Source organism: Epinephelus moara, chromosome 16 (assembly GCF_006386435.1).
Source record: "Epinephelus moara isolate mb chromosome 16, YSFRI_EMoa_1.0, whole genome shotgun sequence".
NCBI classification, from domain to species: domain Eukaryota; kingdom Metazoa; phylum Chordata; class Actinopteri; order Perciformes; family Serranidae; genus Epinephelus; species Epinephelus moara.
This window is the reverse complement of record NC_065521.1, coordinates 41,585,199-41,607,883: the sequence shown is the minus strand read 5'-3', so window position 1 is coordinate 41,607,883 and position 22,685 is coordinate 41,585,199. Positions and strand designations below refer to the sequence as shown.

The following is a 22,685-nucleotide window of genomic DNA, read 5'->3' as shown; positions in this document are numbered from 1 at the left end:
AAAATAACCAGAGAGGTTCCTGACACTTTATTCTGTGTTCTCATCAGGTTTCGTCGTCAGATTTTCTACCTTTAGAGTCTTAAATTTGGCACATTTCACAGGCACACCTGACATCCTTCAAACACCAGAAGCCTCATTGTTTTATTCCTGTCACATCATGGAATCACGCTGAAATAATTCTTATACTATGCAATCAAAACAACTACTCATCACACTAATTATCTCAGGATGGGAAGTGTTGCTGATGAGGAGATCCACAGGCATACTAATGAATGTTGAAACTATATTTTTACACTTTATATTCAATACCTGCAGTGGCCTCCACTCTTTTTCTAAATGTTTAAATATGTAGTTTTCCTAAAATATAATAAAATACTGTACTAAGAGTAGAGCCTGTATTTTTCACCGTGTGTCTGGAAAACAGAAAGTAACACTGTATTGCATTAGCAAACAGAAATATGGCAAGTAGTGAAAAAACAGAAAGTAGCTGCATCATGACGTAAGGATGAAATGTGATTGTCTGTGTCATGTGCTGCTGCAGTTTTATGAAGCCGACTCACCGCTCAGCCAGGACCTTGAGATGTGGGACCCCCATGCCCCAGCTCCTCACCATCCACGCTGTGTCAAAAGAAGCTAGAAACCCACGGGCAATACCTGTACCCAGAGGCCAGAAAGGCTGCAGAGAACAGAGAGAAGAACTCACTGTAACATGTTAAGATAATTTCAGCATGTCACTCATTAAACAGCCCAGTTGTCAGAGGAAAATGTTAGCATGATATGTTTCTGCAAACCACAGATGTATCACATTTGTTCCCGTCATGCTGATCATATAAATGTTTCTAAAGTGATGTAGTGTATGAGCTGAAAATGCCTGCCAAGCTACCAGTCGAGGTGAACACACAATGAAACCTTTTGTTTGTTGGCAAGTCATTTCTGTGTTTCCAGCGGCCTTTTAGCCGCCACACGTGGGTGTTTTTTAGCGACCTGTTGCTGGGTTTCCAGCCAGGATAGTGCCACCAAAAGCAGGCATTTTAAGCCAAAATGTGATATTTACCGCACCATAACCAAGTGGTATTTGTGCCTAAACATCACCCCATGGTAACCTAAGCATTTCTGAAATGGAAATTGACTGTTTCAATGTATCCGCTACAATTATAACATATACATGTAATGTAACCATGGTTTGCAGAAACGTACAGAGCCAACATTTATTCTGTCCATTAAGCTGTAGTAAAACTTATGAGACAGAAAAAGAAAGTTGCCCGATTTTTCACACAGATTCTACAAGATCATCTGAAGTTTCTAAACAATATGTAAAACTATGACTACAGCCTTCTTTTTAACTTAATTCAAGTGCATCTGTTCCTGCTCCACGCACTAAAAACCACTGACAGGTGAAGTGAATAACTTTGATTAATTTGTTCCAGTGCATTGTTCTGCTGGGAAACCTTTGGTTCTGGCATTCATGTGGATACCACCTGACATGTTCCACCCACTCAAACACTGTTGCAGACCAAGTACCCCCCCTCATGGCAACAGCACTCCCCAATGGTAGTGGCCCCCCAGCAGGAAAATGCACCATGCCACATTACAAAAACCGTTTAGAAATGGCCTGTGGAGCGTGGCAAAGAGCTAAAGGTGTCGACCTGGCTTTTAAATTTCCCAGGTCCCAATCTGCTCAAGGATTCTTGTGATGTGCCGGTACCCCAGATGTACCCCTAATCCAAGGTGGGGCCTCCTTGGATCGGACTTGGCTCTGACCTGTCGAGACATGGACACAGGATCTCTGGGAGTGTCCTGCGGTGTCTGGCACCAGTGCGTTGGCAGCAGATCCATTTAGTCCAGTGGGTTGTGAGGTGGGTTAATGGCACGTGCCACAGATGCTTATTCAGATTGGAAACTGGGGAATTTGGAGGCGAGGTTGACACTTTGAGGTCTTTGTCAAATTCCTTGGGCCATTCCTGAGTGTTTGCAGTGTGGCATGGTGCATTTTCCTGCTGGCGGGCCAGTACTGTTGCCATGGGGGGGGGGTACTTGGTCTGCAACAGTGTTTGAGTGGGTGGAACATGTCAGGTGGTATCCACATGAATGCCAGAACCAAAGGTTTCCCAGCAGAACAATGCACTGGAACAAAATAATCAAAGTTATTCACTTCACCTGTCAGTGGTTTTAATGTTTTGGCTGATTGGTGTATATATATATATTCATATTTTTACATAAACATTTCATTCTAGATCAAAATGCTGGACTGTGAAGGTGAATGAGAATTTGCACCAGATCTCTAAAAATGTTGCCGCCCTACCTCCACCAGGCAATCTCCAACAAGAGCCATCAACAATTTCTTGCCCCTCCTCTCCCTGACCAGAGAGGCATTCTCAGCACGGTGCATGCAGGTAAAATCAAACATGGCCACGTCTGGCTGGCCGGCATGGTTCTCAGCGAACTGCAGGTCGGGCAGTTTGCCACCTGTGGAGAAACTGGCAGCATCATGGGCGTAGCTTCTCAAAGCCTCATGATCCACGTTTGCAGAAGCCAGCAGCTCGTCCGCATCGCTGTAGTCCTGTAGAGACAGAGTGAGAGGTGTGATCTGATGAGTCATGGCACCTTATTCTGACTTTGAATGACATGTCTAATAGATGGGTTTTTACTGCTTTAGCTAATGGGCCAGACTGCGGAGACAGAGGAAATGATTGGCAGTTTATCGCTTCACAGTGGAGCAACTGCATCTGCTGCTTCATCCATCTGGTTTGTATCTTTTTCTTTACCGGCCACAGATGCAGCTAGTGCCAATAAGAATCACACTTTTTCTTGGTAATGGATGTGTTGTTCTCACCTGTTTAATGACCCCCTTCTTCAGCAAGCTCTTCTTCTTGGCAGTCATGACAAAGTAGTGGGTGTCGTCTTTGTAGTAGACAATATTCTCCAGATCAATACCTGGAATAGTAAATGGAGAGTGAGCATGGTGGACATGGAGAGAGAAAGCAATGTAGGAGAAAAGGAGAATCAGGAGCTCTGACATCAAGAGCATTTGTTATTTAGGAGTGACATTTTTCTATATCATCAGCCTGTGTGGTTATGTCTTTATGCTGGATTCACTGTAGGGAGGAGGCGCAGATGGAGACACATGCTGGATAAAAAGTCGTTCAGCTGGGTGCTATCAGGGTTATAAAAGGTGACACATAATTCCTGGGCGGTTTGTTCATAAATGAAAGTGCAGAGTGGGTCAAAAAGGCAGGGTGGATTTCATCACGGTTTGCGCTGCCACAGGAAATTAACTGAAGATTGGAGCACAGATTAACAGCCGTGCCACCCTTTTCACACTTCACATTGAACCCGACCCGACAGTGTGAACATTCATTTCATGCCTTGAGGGCTGCATTCAGCGAGGCCTCAACAGCACAACAATACAATGAAAAAATAAGAGTGCTGATATTCTTATTAGAAATGTCACAGTTCGGTGATTCTATTTCATAAATCATGTTCTGGTTTCCTCTTTTCTTACTTCAATTTCTAAACAGTTAACTGTAAAAGAGCACATGGTTCATTGCAAATCAAGATGTCCTCTTCCATCCAGCTGAACGTGACTGTAGACGTCATATGGACTCCTACCCGTCTCATTGAGCAGCTCTTGGAAGAACTTCTGGTTGTAGATGCGGGCCACGCCACTGATCTCTGCTACCTGGGCCTCTTCAGCCGTGTGTCTGTTGATGAAGTTGGCCGTGATGCCGATGGCCAGCTTCCCTCTCAGCTCCTTGTGTTTAAAACCTGACAGTGTGGAAAAGAAGAAGGGAGGAAACTGGGCTGATGAAAGTTCAGTTATTGAAAACAGCTACTGGAGGAAGTTTGTGACTATGTGTAACCGCCAGGCCTTGCAAAATTTGTAGCTGCAGCTGTGTGTGTCTCCGGTTGCAACAGTGGTAACAGAAGTGATTCAAGAGTACTCAATGTGTGTTTGTCTCACCATCAGGGACAAACCTGCCTCCTCCAGCAGAGATGAAGACGTCAAACTGGTAGGATGCAGCAGGGTGAGACGCAGGCTGCAGCTTTGCCATCCAACCTGTCAGAAACACACCAAACTTTTTAAATAACTTTACTTCTTTACACGCTGCTGCTGTATAAACACTATTGGTTCATATAAACAACAGCTGATGATGATATACTGAGCATAATTAGTGTGGAGAGTGTTTGCTGGTACCGTTTTCTCCCGAGGGCTCAATCAAGCCCTGAAACTCCACTCCGTTGTGCACCTCCACCCCGAGGAGAAGTGACACTTTCAATAGAATCAACTGCAGCTGACGGATGCCTGAAAACACACATGTATATTAATTAAACAAGTGTGAATGTGGGATATTCAAGATACAAAATACAAAGTCAATCATGCAAAGAGAATAATAATAATAATAATTAATAAGACCTGGGGCTGCAACTAATAATTATTTTCATGACTGATTAATTAAATAAATAATCAGGAGATTCATATATTAATTGTTTAGACTTTATAATGTTAGAAAATAGAGAGATATGCCCATTACAATCTCCCAGAGTCCAGTGTGATGTCTTCAATTAGTTCTGTCCAAACAACAGTCAGAACCCAGAGAGAGGAGCAGTGAATCTCACATTTGAGAAGCCACTGCGGCTAATAATCGACTTAAAGCTGGAGCGCGGGACTTTTACACATTAATCAACATCTGTACACTCAAGCCCTTGCCAAGCAAGTTCACATAATGCTGATTAAGCCAATAGCAGCCAGGGAAAGCTCTCTGTATTTCACAGTATAACTGAGTTGTGGTGTCTTTTCTGCCCTGATGAACCAGAAGTGATGCGTTTTATGTCAACCAGCCAGGTCTAAAGGGGGCAGGAAGAGGGGAGAGATCGCAACAACAGACAGCAGCTACGAGTGTGGAAGCTATGGTGGAAAATCCTAAGAAGCATCCTAGAGAAAGTTTCTGAAGTGGATGCTCCAGCTTAGGGAAATCAGTTAATTTTGCTTTCGTGACGAACTGGTTACTAACCATTTTTTTTTTTTTTTCCCCCAAGTGTCCTTTCATTTCAATCCAGTGCTCCATTGACTCAGTGAGATTTAGCGCCACATTTGAAAATGCTATCCATTTAGAGGTGGTGAAATTTAATGTTTAGTAATGTAAATGTATTTTATTTCATTTTCTGTTGACTTAACTGACAGACTGGCAGTCAGCCACATTAACATGTGGAAACATGTGCCCACTGCACACCTTCTCGTCTCCCCTAGTTAGCTACTGTTAGCATTGGCAGCTCTGCACTGTGGACTTCCTGAGTCGGGTGGGAGCTAGCTAGCAGCACTATTTCATTGGCGATTACCGCTGGTAAAACCGTCCAGATAGTGAAAGGGCTGCAGAAACCCCCAAAGCTGAGCAGGTGGCTTCATTTTGAGCCACAAACCCCCTTTGGCATTGTTTACTATGTTAGCACCACTGGCCGTGCTGCCACTGTTAACAGCACAAACAGAGCTAACAGTAGTCAACACCGCTAAAGGGGATCTGCAGCTTAATATTGAGCCGTTTACTCATTGGGGTGACCTGGGGAGAGACCGGAGGGTGGGTACAATATTTCCGCAGCAATGCTGTTGGGTCAGAATGATGTTACAAGCAGTAACTTCAGCATGAGCAGAGCCACTAGCTAACGTTAGCTTCCACCAGGCCTGGGTGGTGCACAGTGTAGTAAACTGAAGAGTAACAAAATTAAACTATCAACCTATGTGGGAAACTGGTCAAAAATATTCTCAGCACTTAATTGATTAATGGTTGACTACTCCAGATAAAAAAGAAACTTGGCGTTCAATTAATTAAGAAAGAAATAATTAAGACTTGAAGGGAGCGCTCCTGGGGGCGGGGAAGATGCGGTGACCTCACCTACATACGTCAACAGTGTTGTGTAATTACTCTCACTGCCAAAGGGGACACACAAAAGTTTCATACTCCACCTTTAAATGTTTAGATTTTATAATGTCAGGAATTAGAGTAAGATCCCCATAAAAATTTCCCAGAGCCCAGTGTCATGCCTTCAGTTTGCTTAATTTTTCTGATCAACAGTCAGAAACCAGAGAGAAGCAGCATATCTCAATTTGAGCAGTAATTTTGGTTGATAATCGACTTAAAGTATTGATCAGTCATTACAAATGTTGCTGATTATGGTAATGTCTTAGGTAAAGTACTTTTCTAAAGGGTGTGCCCAGAATGAATTAATCAGCTAATCAGAATGCTGTATCCTTTCAAAACAAACATCAGACCTGGTTCACTATGAAGGACAGTCCATTGATAACGGTCATTAGTCACTCACTGATGTGATCCAGAGACCCAGTGCAGAATTTGCCGTAGAACTTCTTGGCTCCGAGCCCACGGAGGTCATAAATGGTGTAGGGCCACAGGTGGAGAACGTTGTTCCTGGAGAAAGACTCTCTCTTCTCCAACACCACCACCTGTGCCCCCAGTAAGGCCAGCTCAATGGCCGTCCTCAGCCCACATGGCCCAGCACCCAACACAAGACACTACGAGAGAGACAAACAGCCAGCGTGGAGATAAGATGTCAATCAAAGGACGAGAAAATCAGGTAAGAGTCCTGCAGGGCAATCAGTGCAACGTTAAAATGGAGCCATGTGATAAAACAGGTTTCATTAAAGTCCTGTTGTTTTTTATCTAATCAGCAGCAAATAAAACAAACTGATAAATAAAATGATCAACAGATAATTAACTATTACAACTGTATGGTAATACAACCCCAGTTCCAAAACAGTTGTGAAGCTGTGTAAATGTAAATAAAAACAAATTGCAATGGTTTACAAATCCTTTTAGACATCCAGTGAGGAAAACAAGTCTTTGTTTTTGGTTACCAGGGTGTCTACAGATATAACCAAGTAATATTTAAGACTTTATAAGACCTTTTTAATACCGCCTTATATGAAATTTAAGACCACACCTGAAATGGAAATACACATTATATATGGGTGTGTGTGACATGTGTTTGTACTTTTTCAAAGTAAACACACTGATGTCAGTTCAATATGAACAGTAAGGGAAAATGACAACAGTTGGGTGAGTTTAGGTTTAATGTGTTAAATGTAAAAAGAAAACAAAATCTCACTGCTGTCATAGATGCTATTCATTACTGCAAATCTTTGGTCTGTCCAATGCTTGTAAAAAGTCATTGGGTCTGTCAGGCTGGAGAAATTTTTGCGGTAATGTGACCGAAAATATTTGAAGACCCATCGAAGCTGAGTTTAAGATAATTTAAGACTTTTTCAGGCCTTTAAGGACCCGTAGACACCCTGGTTACACTTATTTCCAATGCAACTATTCAGACTAGACATTGGTATTAACTCAATAAAACTACACGAGTAACATTTGAATCCATAAAAAGTATGTACGACAAAGTGTAATGACACAGGAAGTATTGAACATGCAAGCTGAAATTTATTCAATACTTGGGGAAGCCTGTTTTTGCAAAGCCAGCTTCAAGATGCTTCCTGTATGAAGAAACTAATCTCTCACAGTATTCCGATGGGATTTTGTCCCATTCTTCCGTATTTTTGGGGGGCCTTACTTGTGAGTCTTGAGAAAGAAATTTCATTTTCAAATTTTCAACAATTAAGTGTCCTCAGTCCCCAAACGCTCACTGAGTGTTGTCAAAAGAGAAGGTGATGTAACACAGTGGTAAACATGTCCCTGTCTCAACTTTTAAGAGCGTGCTGCAGGCATCAAATTCAGAATGTATATTTACAAAAAAACTAAAACAATATAGTTTACCAGTTTGAACATTGAATAAAAACTAAAATCGCAACAGAAATTATATATTCATGGCTCTGAGGTGCTGGCAATTTGCACTAACATTTATAACAAATATTTAAATCTGATAATCATCTAATATTAGGGGTTTTCTGTGTTCTCCCAAGAATTCTGAAAAGCCTTAAAACAGCCTTTAGATCGTAGAATGACAAAAAGTCGCCTCTGTACCTGTTTAGTAGTGGCTGAAATTATGTGGCGCATCGTCATTATGAAGAAATAAAGAATTAATTTGCACAACAAAACAAGAAAACAATAAATAAGGACAGAAACGGAACCTGAATCAAAGCCACTGCAGTCTATGTCTAGTCATCATTGAAATAAAAAGAACCATCGATATAAAAAGCAAGCAAAGACTATCTTCAACATGCTATTAAAATACAGAAAAAGACGAACGCCGCTACCTTGTTTTTGGTGCAGACTTTTCCTTGCTTGTAATCTTGGTGAGACGCCCTTTTGTCCAGCTTGGTCCACAGAGCTTTGGCCTTCCAGTAGTTCAGTCTTTCCTTTAACTTAGAGTAGAAGCTCCTGTAATCCTTCGGACTGATGTCCAGTTGCTTGCAGAGCACAGCAAAGTGATGCTTCACATCCTTACAAGTCTGGGCTTGGACGAAGAGATCGAACGTAGCGTGTGAAGGGTTGACAGGGTCCTGGCTCGCCATAGTGGAGGATGCTGGCTTCCCCTGTCCTGTGGTCACTGGGTTTGTTGGTTAACTGTGAAACAGGAGGTTATATCATGGTTTTAGAACTTCCTTCCTGGAGGTAACTGAGCTGCTGGGAAAAGGTTTACTGTAAATGATCACAGGGTTACAAAGTCCTTGTTGTTAACGTTTATAGAGGTGGTACAGTCTTCCACCTTCTGTGCTGTGTGAAGTTTCCTTCCCATGTACCCCTAATTACAGTCCACATGAAACATGTAGGACTTATTTGTCACCTAGTCAGCTGAGTCATTACTAACTTCCTCGATGTGGTTTCTGCGGCTCACTGTATCTTTTTAACGCCTGCACTGCACTAAAGAGCCCGCCCACAGCTGATGTGTCATTCTCACACACTGCCTCAGGAGGTGTGCCTGTCATTAGTTTGAGTACGTACACAAAGTACACAGTTTAATGGAAACATACGGCTCAAACACAAAGTGAAAAGGAAACTTTTTCCATATGGTTGGACTGGAATAACGTGTACCACCTCAACCAGACAAGAAAACTACAGGTTACCTGGAGCTGGGTGATATGGTTAAATGAAGTTTGCAGGAATGGTGGGTGTATGCAGTTCATAATGAAACACATGTAATATTTTAGATTAAACTGACAAAAGTAAGGCCGCAACTGATGATTATTTTCAACATTAATTAATAACTGGGAATGGGTTGGTCTATACAACATAAAAAAACACCGTTCACAATTTATCACAGCCCTCATGACGTCTCCAAAGTCTTGCAACCAACTCTCGCCCAAATATACTACATTTACTGTAATGTTAAACAAGGAAAACCAGATAATCATTACAGATAAGAACCTGAAACCAACAATGAACTCATTCGTTATCCGTAACTGCTTATCTTATTCAGGGTCACAGGGGGCTGGAGCCTATCCCAGCTGACATTGGGTGAGAGGCAGGGTTCACCCTGGACAGGTCACCAGACTATCACAGGGCTGACACATAGAGACAGACAACCATTCACACTCACATTCACACCTACGGACAATTTAGAGTCACCAATTAACCTGCATGTCTTTGGACTGTGGGAGGAAGCTGGAGCACCTGGAGGAAACCCAAACTGACACGGGGAGAACATGCAAACTCCACAAAGAAGGGCCCTGCCGGCCTGTAGGTTTGAGCCCAGAACTCTGTTGCCACAAGGCGACAATGCTAACCACTGCACCACCGTGTTAGCCGGGCCAATAATGAATTGATTATTAAAACTGCTGCAGATCAATTTCCTGTCTATCGACTAATCGCTGCCAGGTCGCGGCTAAGCAAAGTATTCCAGATGTCCCTCTCTCCAGCAACACTTTCCAGCTCCTTCTGGGGGACGCCGAGGTGTTCCCAGGCTAGACAAGATATGTAATCCCTCCAGCATGTTCTGGGTCTGCCCCGGGGCCTCCTACCAGATGGAGATTAAAGAGTCAATATATTGCGATATATTGGAAAACTGTCCTACTATAAATAACACAACATGACATGCAATAAAATGTTTACATCATAACTGTGGGATCTGTACTGTATTTGTATTCATCGCGGTCTCTACAACATCGTAGCATGACTTTCGGGCAATCTGAGCAAAGAATTTAACATTCGCCTAAATCAGTAGCTGGGGTGCAATGGAATAAGATTTTCATTGTACTCTAACTGTCAAAGAGAGTTTTGCAGTTTCGTGGTATAGGAGTGCTCCAGTAATGAGTCAGCACTTCCTGCTCCCTCGTCTTTAGTCAATGGGTTTTCTTTTGAATGTGTTTGTGGTTAACACGAGCTTAACAGACTCTCTCGTTCTCCAATGTTCTCCAACATAAAACGCAGCAGTAAATCCCCCGGTTGTTCATTTTGAAGCTTCTACGTGTCTTAAAAAGGCAGTTGCTAGCACGTTGCTAAATGAGACTACAGACCATCATCACGCCAACACAGCTTTACAGCCTCAATGGGGTGGTGACGCTGAAGTCATGCAACTATGGTGTAGTTCGTTTAAAGCCTAACGTTTACCTCTGGCAGTTGCATTTAGGCTTCAATAATCATGAAAGTGGTGTTAATTTGTGACTACCTTGCGTGATTACCTTGCTGAACAAAACACGTCATAAACATTTGTTTGCCAATGGTAAAATCCCAGTGGCCTTTGGACGAGGGAACCAGGGTGACACTAACTTCCGCATCGGCCTACAGTAACTAACCTACTCTCTCCCAGCTATATGTCCGACCCCCTAGTACCGTACACGCCAGGACATACTTTGAGGTCCTTGAGGCGCTGGAACAATCAGGTTGGCCAAGTCAGTGATCTCTAACTGCCTCTCTGTACAGGAGCTCACGTGTGTGCGCTTGCGCAAGACCGTGAGACATGGGCACCGCCTTCATGTGTGTTCACATGCTTTCGCTGGTCTCGCGCACAACCGCGCACACGTGAGCTCGGTGTACAGACGGGCAGTCAGAGCTACAGGCTACAATGAGGCTAAAAACAGAGTTCAAATGACGTTTTTCCAAACAACTTTTTATGTCGGGGCTTCAGGACACTTGGATCACTACGGACGAGCAGTATGGAGATATTTTGTGGTTTCAATTCTGTGTTTTTGGACGTTTGAATCTGGGGTGCCGTGCTACTCCATTAGGTGGAGTTGTGTTGCTACCCACTCTCCCCTTGGATCTCCGCAAGGGATGTGAGGACTCACCTGAGCCTCCCTCGGCATATGGGTGAGTAGATAATGGCTGAATTTTCATTTTTGGGTGCACTATCCCTTTAAGTCTCTTCTTAAAACATACTTTTATCAGAGAGCCTTTCCTGATTTTACTTGAGTTTTAAGTTCATTTAAACTGTCTTTAATTTCCTCAGTTTTTACACACTAAAGTGTTTTTATCGGTTCTTTTGAAAAGTTGTTTTCTTGTCTTGTCTGTTTTAATTATTGACATGTAAAGCACTTTGTAACTCTTTTCTGAAAAGCGATTTTTAATAAAGATTATTATAATTATCACCTTATGATGGTATCCATGTAACACAATTAACATTATTAGGGTTACAATCAGAACAAATACAGCACAATTGTTTTTAAGTAATTGGTATTCACTATAAGCTCTCATCTATTTGTCAACATTTACTTAAGGAGGGTTTTTTCAGCAACTTATGGCACCACAGGCAACATGCTAATCTTTTACGTAAATATCACACTAAAACAATAAACTCACTGTTTCAAAGAACAGCTCCTGCAGTTCACATCCACCATCACACTTTGTCTAGCAGCAGGAAGAAAATGCAGAAACATGTACAGTATGTGTGAAACATGTTTCTAGTGGCTGACATTTCCTGTAACGAACAGTCATGCATCACTTCCTGACGATAACATTAACCTCACAGCAGCTCCCCCCTCTGCTGCTAAATCTGCAGCCTCTGCTGTCCACCTGAGACACACTGTCTATAATTACAGACCACTGCAGCATGTGTGTGTGCATGACTGTGCATGTCTGATGAAAGCTGCATTTCAGCTGCTGTTCATTTTTGTTTTACCAATAATGATCTGTAGATATTCACTGGAGGAGGACATCATGGTGACACAGCTTTTAAAAGAAGCTTAAAGGCGTCTGTCTTCCTGTTTTGTTGCATTACAGCCTTTCACTCTGTTGCATATGGCTCCATTTACTCAAACAAGTTACTGCCTACCATAAATCCGAAGACAAACAGTGCACCATGGAGACCTAAATGATCCCAACACAGAAGCCTCAACATAAAAGCACAGCTCTGGTGAACATAATCCAGCTTTGATGCAACCAGTATTTCTCACGAGCACCCAGGGGCATTTAAACCTGAAATTTTTGACAGATAATTACCTTCAAAATCATTAATTGCCCTACCAGCTACCCATTAATCGCAACGTGGACAATGCAAGAGCAAGCAAATAAGCTTCCTCACATGTGCACAGTAGAGATACCTTTGGTCTGAAATGATTAATCAAGATTGCATCAAGGTGAAAGTCTCCTGGCTGCAAAATGGAGCCGCTTTTCCGCCACGTTACAGCGAGAATCAAACGGCCTGTGAAGACAAGACAACCTGTCAAAACTAAAAATAACTCGGAGGACCGTCTTTTATCCAACTCTCACGGAGGCTGCTGTATTTATACTCTGCTCTGATGCTGCTGTACACTCCTCAAGCTACCTAAAACAGGAAATAAAGCACAGACATAAAAGCGCAAACAAGCTCCTCATGGTTAAAATCACCTTTTGAGACACTGCTAAATATATTCTGGGGGGTGGTCATGCTTTAAAAGAAGCGTCATCTGTGGTAAAGGTAGGCCCCCCCACACACACACATACACAGACACAGAGTCATCATCATCTGACTTGTGTTAGGCAATTCTGGGGAAAGAGATGAGTTTTAACAGGAATGTTGTGGACAAGATGAAACAGAAGCAACCAGGATTTAAAAGGTGAATTGACCTAATTTTCTCCGGAGCCAGTGGATTGGATTGGATTAGATTGACCCACCTTATTACATGTGTAAGCTCTGCGCAGTGTGTCTGGCAACGCTGTGTGTATCAGGATGTTGGATCAAACACTGATCTCCAGCCTGGCAGGTTTTGGAAAGAGAGAGATAAAAAAAAAAAAATCAGAAGGGAGAATGAGAGGGATAGAGAGAGGAGAGGAAAGAAAACAGATGTAATTTCCTCCTTTTATCTGCCTCTAACAGACCTCCACAGTTTGTACTGAGACATTAAGACCTTTAAAATGTAAAGACCTCACAATGATAGGAATCTGGTAAATGAACAGGAAGGTGTGGCACTGAGTGTGAGTTGCTGTGCCAAAGCAGGCTGCAGTCACAACATGTTACCAAGTGCAAGCAGCCAGATTTAAGAGAACACTCAGTGCTGTGAGAGCTAACAGAAAATATGGTCACCATGAAGCTCTATGAGAAACACATTCATTCATTCATTCGTGTGTGTTACAGAGAGGGTGAGTTACAAAACATACACTTAGTGTCACCACAAAGCACCAGCACATCATTAGGCAACAAAACCCCAAACTTTTAAACTCACAGAATAACTTACAACATGACAGAAGAGTCTCTGAATGAAGCCAAAGCACCGACACACAGACTCTGTCCTCTTGAGTCGAATTATAAAATGTCTCCTCAAGTAACGTTACCCGCTCTGAAGTCCTGCTGTCACCGCAGAGTCTCCTGTATCCTGGCTCTCGTTTCCATGTTTGTGCGCTTTGTCTTTGTTTACAGGTACAGAGTGCGCGCTCGTTGGCTCACCTGCGCCTCGCGCCCCCACTGCACGAATACAGCCTCTTCCGGGACTTTCTGGTAAAGACACAGAGCGAGCACCGGCGGCACGTGACGCCAGGGTGGGTCGGTGTTTAAGGTGATATGGCTGTCCTGAGGGCATCATGTAGGATCACTGATAACCATATCTCTGCTTCAAGTATTGTAATAACAACAATAATAATGGTAATCTGTACTTGTAATAATAATAATAATAATAATAATAATAATAATAATAAAAGTTTATAAAAAAATAAAAAGGAAAAAAGGAAATAAATGAAAAATAAGAAGTAAAAAATAAAAATAAGAAATAAACGAATTAATAAATAAATGGTTGCCGAGGCAGAATTATTACATTAATAATAATAATAATAATAATAATAATAAAAGTTTATAAAAAAATAAAAAGGAAAAAAGGAAATAAATGAAAAATAAGAAGTAAAAAATAAAAATAAGAAATAAATGAATTAATAAATAAATGGTTGCCCAGGCAGAATGATTACAATAATAATAATAATAATAATAATAAAAGTTTATAAAAAATAAAAATAAAAAAAGGAAATAAATGAATAAATAGATAAATATGATTACAACAACAAAAACAACAATAACAATAATAATAAAAAATAATTCTTCTTATTATTATACTTATTTATATCCTTATATTATTTCATTATTTATCTCTTTTTTTTTACACAAATGATGGAAAGTAATTTAGTACTTATTCAAGTACTGAACTTGACAACACCCTTGTGTTTTGTTTTTTAAATTAATAAATAAATAAATAAATAAATAAATAGATATATAAATAAGTAAATCAATAATATTACTACAATAATAATAATAGTGATAGATATATTATTTTATATTTTCTTCCTCTTTTTGTTTTTTTTACAGAAAATACATTAGTACATTAACTCAAACACTTTACTTGACAACATCCTTGTGTTATGAAGACACTGGAATTGATAGATAATAGTAATGGTGATAATAGAAAATTCTTATTTTTTTAATCAGAAAAAGAGCATATGAAAAGTCTGATTGTATTTATCCATGTTTTATAGCTGGGTCACTAAAAGCCCACTCAAAACTAAAGCATAAACTTCTGTATCTGACTTTTGAAACATGTCATCAGTTCAAATCATGTTTATTAGCAATAGGGTTGCAGCAGTATGAGTTTTTCACAGTACGATAATCGTCTCAGAAAAAATATCGCTGTTTCACAGTATTACAGAATGAATGTTATTATCCATCAGAATGACCCTTAACAGAATGAAAATGGAAGGGTTATTGTTGGATGAACAAACGTTTTATTACTATAACTGAAACTTGAAATCATTTTGTTAATGGAAGTATGTGTAAAAAGTCTAACCTTTTGAAAAGCAAATGTACACGGTATGATAACCGTCAACTTTTATATCACCGTTTACCTTGTAATATTGATGCAAGCCTACCTAGCAATGCTAGCTGATAAAAAACTGTGCTGGGTTTTTTTCCCCCCTTGTGAGCTGTTAAAGAAAACCCCAAACAAAACAGTGTCAGACAGTTTTGAGATTTTGTACTTTCACTGGGTATTTCCATCTTATGCCTCTAAACACGTCTACTCCCCCACATTTCAGGTGCAAACATTTCACTTTTAACTGCACTTCATTTATGTGACAGTCATACTGCAGACTGGTTACCCTAGAGATTGAGACTTTGCATACACATATTAAACTACCCAAAAATATATAAAAATAGTTCAAATTAGCTCAAGATCAAACAGTTACAATATCAAAATGCTGTTTACATGTTAATGGTGAACGCTAACAGAGGCCTGCACAATGAGCACTGTTACCTTACCTTTGATATTTTAAGGACATTTTGCTGACAAAACTTTTGTGCTTTGTTAGATTTTTAATTTTAATATATTGAAATACATCTTTGAACCTTGCATTACACCACATTATATCGTGCTTAATAATCTGCAAACATAGTAGAATGTCTCTTAATACTAAAGGCCACAGTTGATAAACAAAAACATATTCATAAAGTTCATAATATTTCTTTATAGATTTAATCTGGTTGTCCTGCTGTCACCAAACACGTTAGTGACTTTCTGCTCAGTGGTATTTTCTACATCTTTTATAACACTATAATCAACCCAGTCGGCAGAAAACATGTTGGCATTGTACGTTTCTGCAAACCACAGAGACTTTGCATTTGTACTTGTTTGGGGCGACTGTGGCTCAGAGGTAAAAGGGATCCTCCACCAATCGGGAGATCAGCGGTTCAACCCCCGGCTCCTCAAGCCTGCATGTCGAAGTATCCTTGTGCAAGAGACTGAAACCGAAATTGCACCTGATGGCTGTTACATCAGTGTGTGAGTGTGTGTGAATGGTTACTGAGCAGCGGGTGGCACCAGGAGTAGACTCGGACACCTGTGTGTGAATGGGTGAATGTGACGTAGTGAAAAAGCGCCTTGAGTGGTTGGAAGACTAGTAAAGTGCTATACAAGTGCAGTCCATTTACCATGTAGCATATACATTGAAAATGTATGTGTTGGTATGCTTCGGTTAATGTGTGGTTAGATTTAAATGCAAAAACCACTTGGTTATGGTTAGGAAAAGATCATGTTCTGGCCTAAAATACCCGCTTTTAGGGGCACAATCCCTGCTGGGAAACCTAAGATGTCTTGGTCAAAAACAACCGCTTTTCATGCCACTATGCCCGATGGACAAACAGTGACAAGTTGCCACAAAATACCCATTTCTGTTGCCTAAAACACAGCAATGACTCGTTAAATCACAGCCAGGTTTGTTGTTTGTTGGTCTCGAACATTGGTCTGCAGCTTGGCAGCTCGCTTGGAGGTCACACCATCCACCATTCCCTCCACCTCCCAATTGCAAAGTCAGCTCATGTACATGTCACTTTATAAACACTGATATGATAGATATAAAATGTGCATATGTTACTTCCTCATGGTTTGCAGAAACACCCTCACTGAACTGACAAAAAAGAAGCAGGTCTATTATCGGTTATGACCTTTGATCACAGACTTATTGACTCACTTCAAACACAAACTCTATGAGTTCTTTGTGATTAAAGACACAGAACGTTATTCAGTTGATAAACACGATAGGATACGGTTGGCAATATACAAATTTTATTCAAACGTACTTTCAAATTTGAACAATATTCAGTAGGATTTAACAAAGAGCTATTTATCTGAAAATTCCCATTGGATACAGTAGAAAAGAGTATATATATGAATATCACAGATTTTAAAAAATATCTGCATAGCCAGAAAGAGGACCCACAGAACCCCACAGGAAATGTCCTTGGCTTGTAAGCAAGGCTGCATACAAACAATATGATCTTTTTTTTCATGCACTTTTGCTCATCAGCATTCAGTGAGACAGGTCGAGAAAAGGAAGTGGACACCCAACCTGACAACACCCATGCAGCTCAATGCATTCATTGTGGCATAACCCATGTCCACAGGACACAGTAGACGCTACATCAAACTCCTCCCATTCGTGGCAGTCACATCATCTTCTTCATGGAGTTATTAAACCATAAGGAGCTTTATGAAAAACAAGCTGGAATCAAACCATCAAGCGATCGTGGAAGCACAGAGGATGGCAGCACACAAACAATGTACCCAGAAAAACAAACAATAGTGACATTTGATTACCTGCTCATTAACCAGCCTCTGAAGCAGCACCAAAATGATTCGAAGATTATCACGATGTAAACATTTGTGGTTTTGATTGTATTATGGGAAGGAGTAACGCTGGTAGAGGATCAGTATCTGGCAGGACAGAGGTGTGGGGAGTCAGGGGACATGGAGCTGATCTCACCAGTTCTGTCAGACTGAAAATGTACAACCAAGATACGTTTCACAGAAATACGTGCACAAAAAATAAAGACATACTTGTAATGTAAAAGTGTTTCTATAATATATACTTATATCGTTATTGTCAGATGTTATTTAACCCATAAAAGTACCATAAACATTAAAGTTTGAACGATGACGCCAAAGCAAAATAAACAATTGGGTTATTTTTAAAAGGAATAAATTATAAAGATGATATATACAAAAATATTAGCATAAAGGATATTTACAGTTAAGTTTCAAGATGCTAATTTATTTGCTATACATGCTGTTTATATGGGAAGGCGCACTGGTTGGCAGACTCAGCACAGGATCACTCTGATGCTCATTTATCACAGAAACATAACCTCCAGTGTACGATCGTGCACAAAGATGCACCATTTGATTCAAGATAGAAATCTTCATATTCAAGCGAGGGTAGGCAACTTGTTTTAAAAAGCTTTTTTTGTTATATTTGTTGAAAATTCTCTTCACATCCTGACTGCAATCAATAAATGAAAAACTCAGGAAAAAGACTTGTAATAAGCCCGTCCAGTCATTTCATTCAGACCAAATGAAATGACTGGACAGTTTACCCGTCTGCAACTGAAAGGCATTCCTATTGGCTGTTCTACAAATGCAGATGCATGTGCATGTCTCCTTAGGGACAGCCTGATTCAATTGTGGAGTATTCTGCAGAGGAAGTTGCTATTAAAATTAAACAAAATATGTGTTAGTATCGGCATAGTCTGACTCATCCAATGTAGACTGTGGCCATAAACCTGCCGTGGGCCGACTATTTTGGCCGGCATTCTCCCTTCCGCTCTCTGCCTGTTACCGTTTTCAAAATCCCCTTTGCTACGGGAAACAACAACCTTGATGCGATCAACCCACACACTGAAACTGGCAAGTTATAATGGAGATTTGGATCATGCAGTAAGTCTTGCCTGCTTTGTTCTTTTGGTGAATTGATGTAAAGGCCTACAACTAATAAAACAACTTGCAAATGCCCCTCTGCAAAGCCCAGACTCTGTCTCACAGGACACTCTTGCCCGATGTTGCTCCGTTTTCTGACATGGCCGATCAGACTTGATTTGCACATCCTCTCAAACTCTCAAACAGTCAAATGATACCTGAATGCGATCCTTTTGAGCCAGGGTTCTGATCTCAGACCATCCTGATCAGCAAAATTTCTGTTGCCACTCTTTAGGAGCCATTTTCTTCCTACAGAGTTCGGCCAGTTAGCACAAGCTAACACAGCAGCAGTGCTAACACCCAACTCTGAGCTGTTTAACAAACAGAAACAGCTCGACTATGTTGTTAAACCTGTTAATAAGTGTTAAGTAATGTTAGCCATGTCATGCTAACAATTAACCTTGTCACTGTGTGTGTGTTTCCCCATAGAGACTATTTTACAAGGGCACCGTCACAGAATTGATTGACTGTGATTGATTTAGAAAAACAAAAACAAGCGACTGCCTCCCCTATAGCAGGATGGCAATTCTAGATCTAAAACTAATATCAGCTAAGTGTTTCAGAAATGGACAGTTGCTAATAATTTAGACTTCTGCTAACCAGAGCTAAAGGCTCACAGCCGTGGCTTCATGTCTATGTAGCTAACGTAAGCCAGAGCCTCGAATCATGGTGTGTCCTCCGCCTCACTCCCCGCCACTACAGACCACCTCACCAGGAAGAAAGCTGGCAGCAGCTCTGGAGACTGTCCCCAGTCAGCTGCTGCAGCAACACAAATCCAGCCAGCACAAACACCCCAGATCCGTAGGGGACCGAACAGCCCGATTCCCCGCCAGATTGGCTGACAAGTTAGACCCTGCTGCTGGCCACCAGGCCTCCATGACATCTGGCACTGGGGAGTTTGTCCTGGCCATGTTCGAGCAGCTACTGCTGACAACCGAGGATTCATCTCCTGAGCTGCTGCCTGTTTTCCTCCCGGGGATACAGTCCACAGTGGCGGGCAGCAAGGCGGAGGGACGGTGGGTGGCTAATGTCTTGTCTCATGTGTGGTCTGATAAACACAGAGAGAGAAGCGCAGGGAGGTGCTGAGTAAATACACAATATTCAGTATTGGAAACACTGGGTTACTGTTTAAAGTGCGTGCATATGCCCGTGGTCATCTGGAGGGGCTTAGGATAGAGATGGGAGAGCTGCAGGAAGAGGGTGTATTTTCAATTTTTTTTTTTTTTTGCCTTTTCCAGATTTCTGCCTACCCCAGCTTTAATGAAGGTCAGAACTGAGAGGAAACATGAAAGAAGATTCACCTGATTTTAATTTGAACGCTTGAAAACAAATCAGCACCTTGAAACCAATGCTGGTGGGCCGGCTGGTACTCTACACAGGCGCAGGATCTCAAAACAGTGGATTATTCCTTTATGAAGAAGAACTGCTTACACAACTCAAACTTCATTGTAAGAAAAGTAGAGTAGTAAAATACACTTTTACACAGTAGAAGAGAGTACAAAAGAGAATTTCATTGGCACAAAAATCCTTGCAGCAGAAATCTAGTCTTCTCCATCCTGAGATGACTGTTGGTGATCAGTAGCCATTTTGTTTTTGTAAGAAAAGTCACAATTAGAAAATAGAGAGGCAGACGCTGCCTCATCTCTTCTTTGAGTTGAGCTGTATGTTGGTAACAGCGATAAACCAATTCGGCGAGTGAGACTGCACACTCTTACGAGAATCAAGGGTGTTAGTCTCCTACTAAATCTCACAGCAGTTGGGAAACTAGCCGAAATGTTGCACAGGGGAAGCATTGCTATAAAATAAAATCGTTCACCTGAATATATTCCAGTTGATCCAGGTCTATTAAGAAAATAAAACCCACAATATCCTGGCAAAATTATTGTACGTTCCCAAACAGTTGCTTCTCAAGTGGCAAAATGGAAGACAGACTGTTTCAAATGGTGTCCCAAAGGAAACGCAGTAAAAAATAGACATCCTGAAGTGATGCTTTCAGCAGGACAACACTTGTATCCAACATTCATCCTCCCTTGTTTGACCAGTATGCAGTCTTTTATGCCACAGTCAGTTGCAGTGTTGAAGCTGGCAACAAGATCAGCCAGGTGAGTTAACACAGGAAGAGTGCATGGGGAATGTATATTATTCGGGCTGTTCAAACACAAAGAAGGTAGAAAGACCCGCTTGGGTGTGTCGGGTGTTGATTGACTGACAAACAAAAATAACACAGTACCGTATGATCAACTCAAAATAATACCACAGTTTAGTCTTTTAATTAAAAACAGCCCCTCAGAGCTGAGAGCGTGACAATGACTTTGGAAAGAGGCAGGAACTGAATGTTGCTGATTGGTTTGATGTCCCACTGATACTCCTCCATGTCAGAGAGTTACTGATTGTACCCAGAATGCAGTCGGCTTTCTGCCCCGTTACACTGTACATACATACCCTCACACATACTTGTCCATGCACTCTGAAGTAGATGCACATGCTCTGTTTTGCACATGCATGACGCATGCACGTTTCACACGTTCAGCCCAGTTACAGGTTCTCTCCTGGCTGGTACTGAGGCTCCGTGGAGGTGAAGTAATCCTCCAGGAAGCCCTGCAGGTACTCAAAGGTGGGCCTCTCCTCGGGCTCTTTTCTCCAGCAGGTCAGCATGAGCTCATGCAGGGATTCGGGGCACTCTGCTGGGCACGGCATCCTGTAGCCACGCTCCACCTGGTCTAACACCTCCCGGTTCACCATACCTGGGTGAGAAAAGGCATGTTAGCAACACATAAATTAACCCAACTGGAATCATATGATTGCTCATGACCAACAGACTCCCAGTCAGAATTTTGATGATGGATTGGTGGAGCGTGACGTCATTAACTGAGTCTATGTGACTAAAGAAAATGATCCTTGCCTGGATAGGGCACTCGGCCTTTAGTGGCCAGTTCAGTCAGCAGGACCCCAAATGACCAGACATCAGATTTAATGGTGAAGCGGCCGTACAGAGCAGCCTCAGGAGCCGTCCACTTGATGGGAAACTTGGCTCCTGTAAGAGGACAGGTTTATCAGCAGGTTAAAATGAGATCGGTGTCACAAAGACTGAAACAAAAGCAGTAGCTCCCCACTATCACAGAACAATGTATGAAACTCTTTATTTTCCCTCTCCCATCAATTGAAGACAGCAATGTTGCAAGTGATGACAAGCTAAGAATATGAGGAACCACTGTGCTACATAAAGACACAGTCTACAAAAATAAATAAATAATCAAACCCTTAAATCTAACAGCACCCTCTTGTGGTCTTACCTTGCCTGGCAGTATACTCATTATCCTCAATGAGGCGAGCCAGACCAAAATCAGCCACTTTACAAACCAGGTTATCTCCCACCAGGATGTTCGCAGCTCTCAGGTCTCTGTGCACATAGTTCATCCTCTCCACATAAGCCATCCCTGAAGCAATCTGAGAGAAACAGACAAAGCTATGTGATGATCTACACTGAAGGAAAACACTCAAGATTTTAATATGGGATGATTTACTTGATGCAGCAGTAAATTATTAGTTCTGACCTGTGAGGCCATGTCCACCAGCTGGGGGAGGCGGAGAATCTTACCCATGTCACCTTTCAGGAAATCCAGTAAGCTACCTGTTGGCGGGGACACATACCGCAGGTTAGAATGACACTGTTAGAGTAGTATCTTCTATTCATCAGTTTTTGTACATACATGATGAAGTTAATTTATTAAAATTAAGTTTTGTTATGAGACAATATAGCATTTACAAAATACATTTGTTTTTACAGGCAGTATATGCACCATAGCTTGATTTGGTTTTGATTGTCTCCTGTGATAAACAAATCCTTAGTTATGTAGGTTTTCAGTATTTCACCTGTAAGACTCCATTCAGTAGGGACGTTTACTAAAAAACTGTCTCTATTTGATGATTAACATTATTTGTTTCCGCAATTTTATTGTAAAAATTGTTTAGTTCAGTCAGAAAAACTTTAGGCAAAGAAAACTGTATATCCATTTGCAATATTATATTTGTTCTGGGGCCTCTCTGCCTTTGCTAGGCCCACGCAGAAAGCCTAAGGTGGAGA

At 41.3% G+C, this 22,685-nt stretch overlaps 2 protein-coding genes across 7 annotated transcripts in view; both read right to left on the bottom strand.

Moving 5' to 3' along the window:
* Positions 1-13,797, bottom strand: part of mical1 (microtubule associated monooxygenase, calponin and LIM domain containing 1) — a 39,153-nt gene extending 25,356 nt beyond the window's left edge. Inside the window, exons 1-11 of one of the 3 annotated variants that reach the window (XM_050066166.1) lie at positions 13,553-13,795; positions 12,993-13,074; positions 11,700-11,747; positions 8,219-8,528; positions 6,316-6,523; positions 4,196-4,303; positions 3,962-4,057; positions 3,610-3,765; positions 2,834-2,934; positions 2,303-2,560; positions 561-676 (exon numbers count right to left, since the gene is read on the bottom strand). In XM_050066166.1, coding sequence (XP_049922123.1) covers positions 561-676; positions 2,303-2,560; positions 2,834-2,934; positions 3,610-3,765; positions 3,962-4,057; positions 4,196-4,303; positions 6,316-6,523; positions 8,219-8,476 — 1,301 coding nt within the window. In that variant the 5' untranslated portion in view covers positions 8,477-8,528; positions 11,700-11,747; positions 12,993-13,074; positions 13,553-13,795. Of the gene's footprint in view, positions 1-560; positions 677-2,302; positions 2,561-2,833; positions 2,935-3,609; positions 3,766-3,961; positions 4,058-4,195; positions 4,304-6,315; positions 6,524-8,218; positions 8,529-11,699; positions 11,748-12,992; positions 13,075-13,552 lie in introns of all 3 variants that reach the window. The other 2 variants (XM_050066165.1, XM_050066164.1) reach the window with 2 other exon arrangements.
* Positions 13,798-16,893: 3,096 nt separating this feature from the next.
* The window catches only part of src (v-src avian sarcoma (Schmidt-Ruppin A-2) viral oncogene homolog), a 47,588-nt gene continuing 41,796 nt past the window's right edge, over positions 16,894-22,685 (bottom strand). For all 4 annotated transcript variants that reach the window (XM_050066213.1, XM_050066216.1, XM_050066215.1 and 1 more), the window contains 4 exons: positions 22,156-22,232; positions 21,895-22,048; positions 21,504-21,635; positions 16,894-21,345 (listed from right to left, as the gene is read on the bottom strand). In XM_050066213.1, coding sequence (XP_049922170.1) covers positions 21,137-21,345; positions 21,504-21,635; positions 21,895-22,048; positions 22,156-22,232 — 572 coding nt within the window. In that variant the 3' untranslated portion in view covers positions 16,894-21,136. The remainder of the gene's footprint in view (positions 21,346-21,503; positions 21,636-21,894; positions 22,049-22,155; positions 22,233-22,685) is intronic.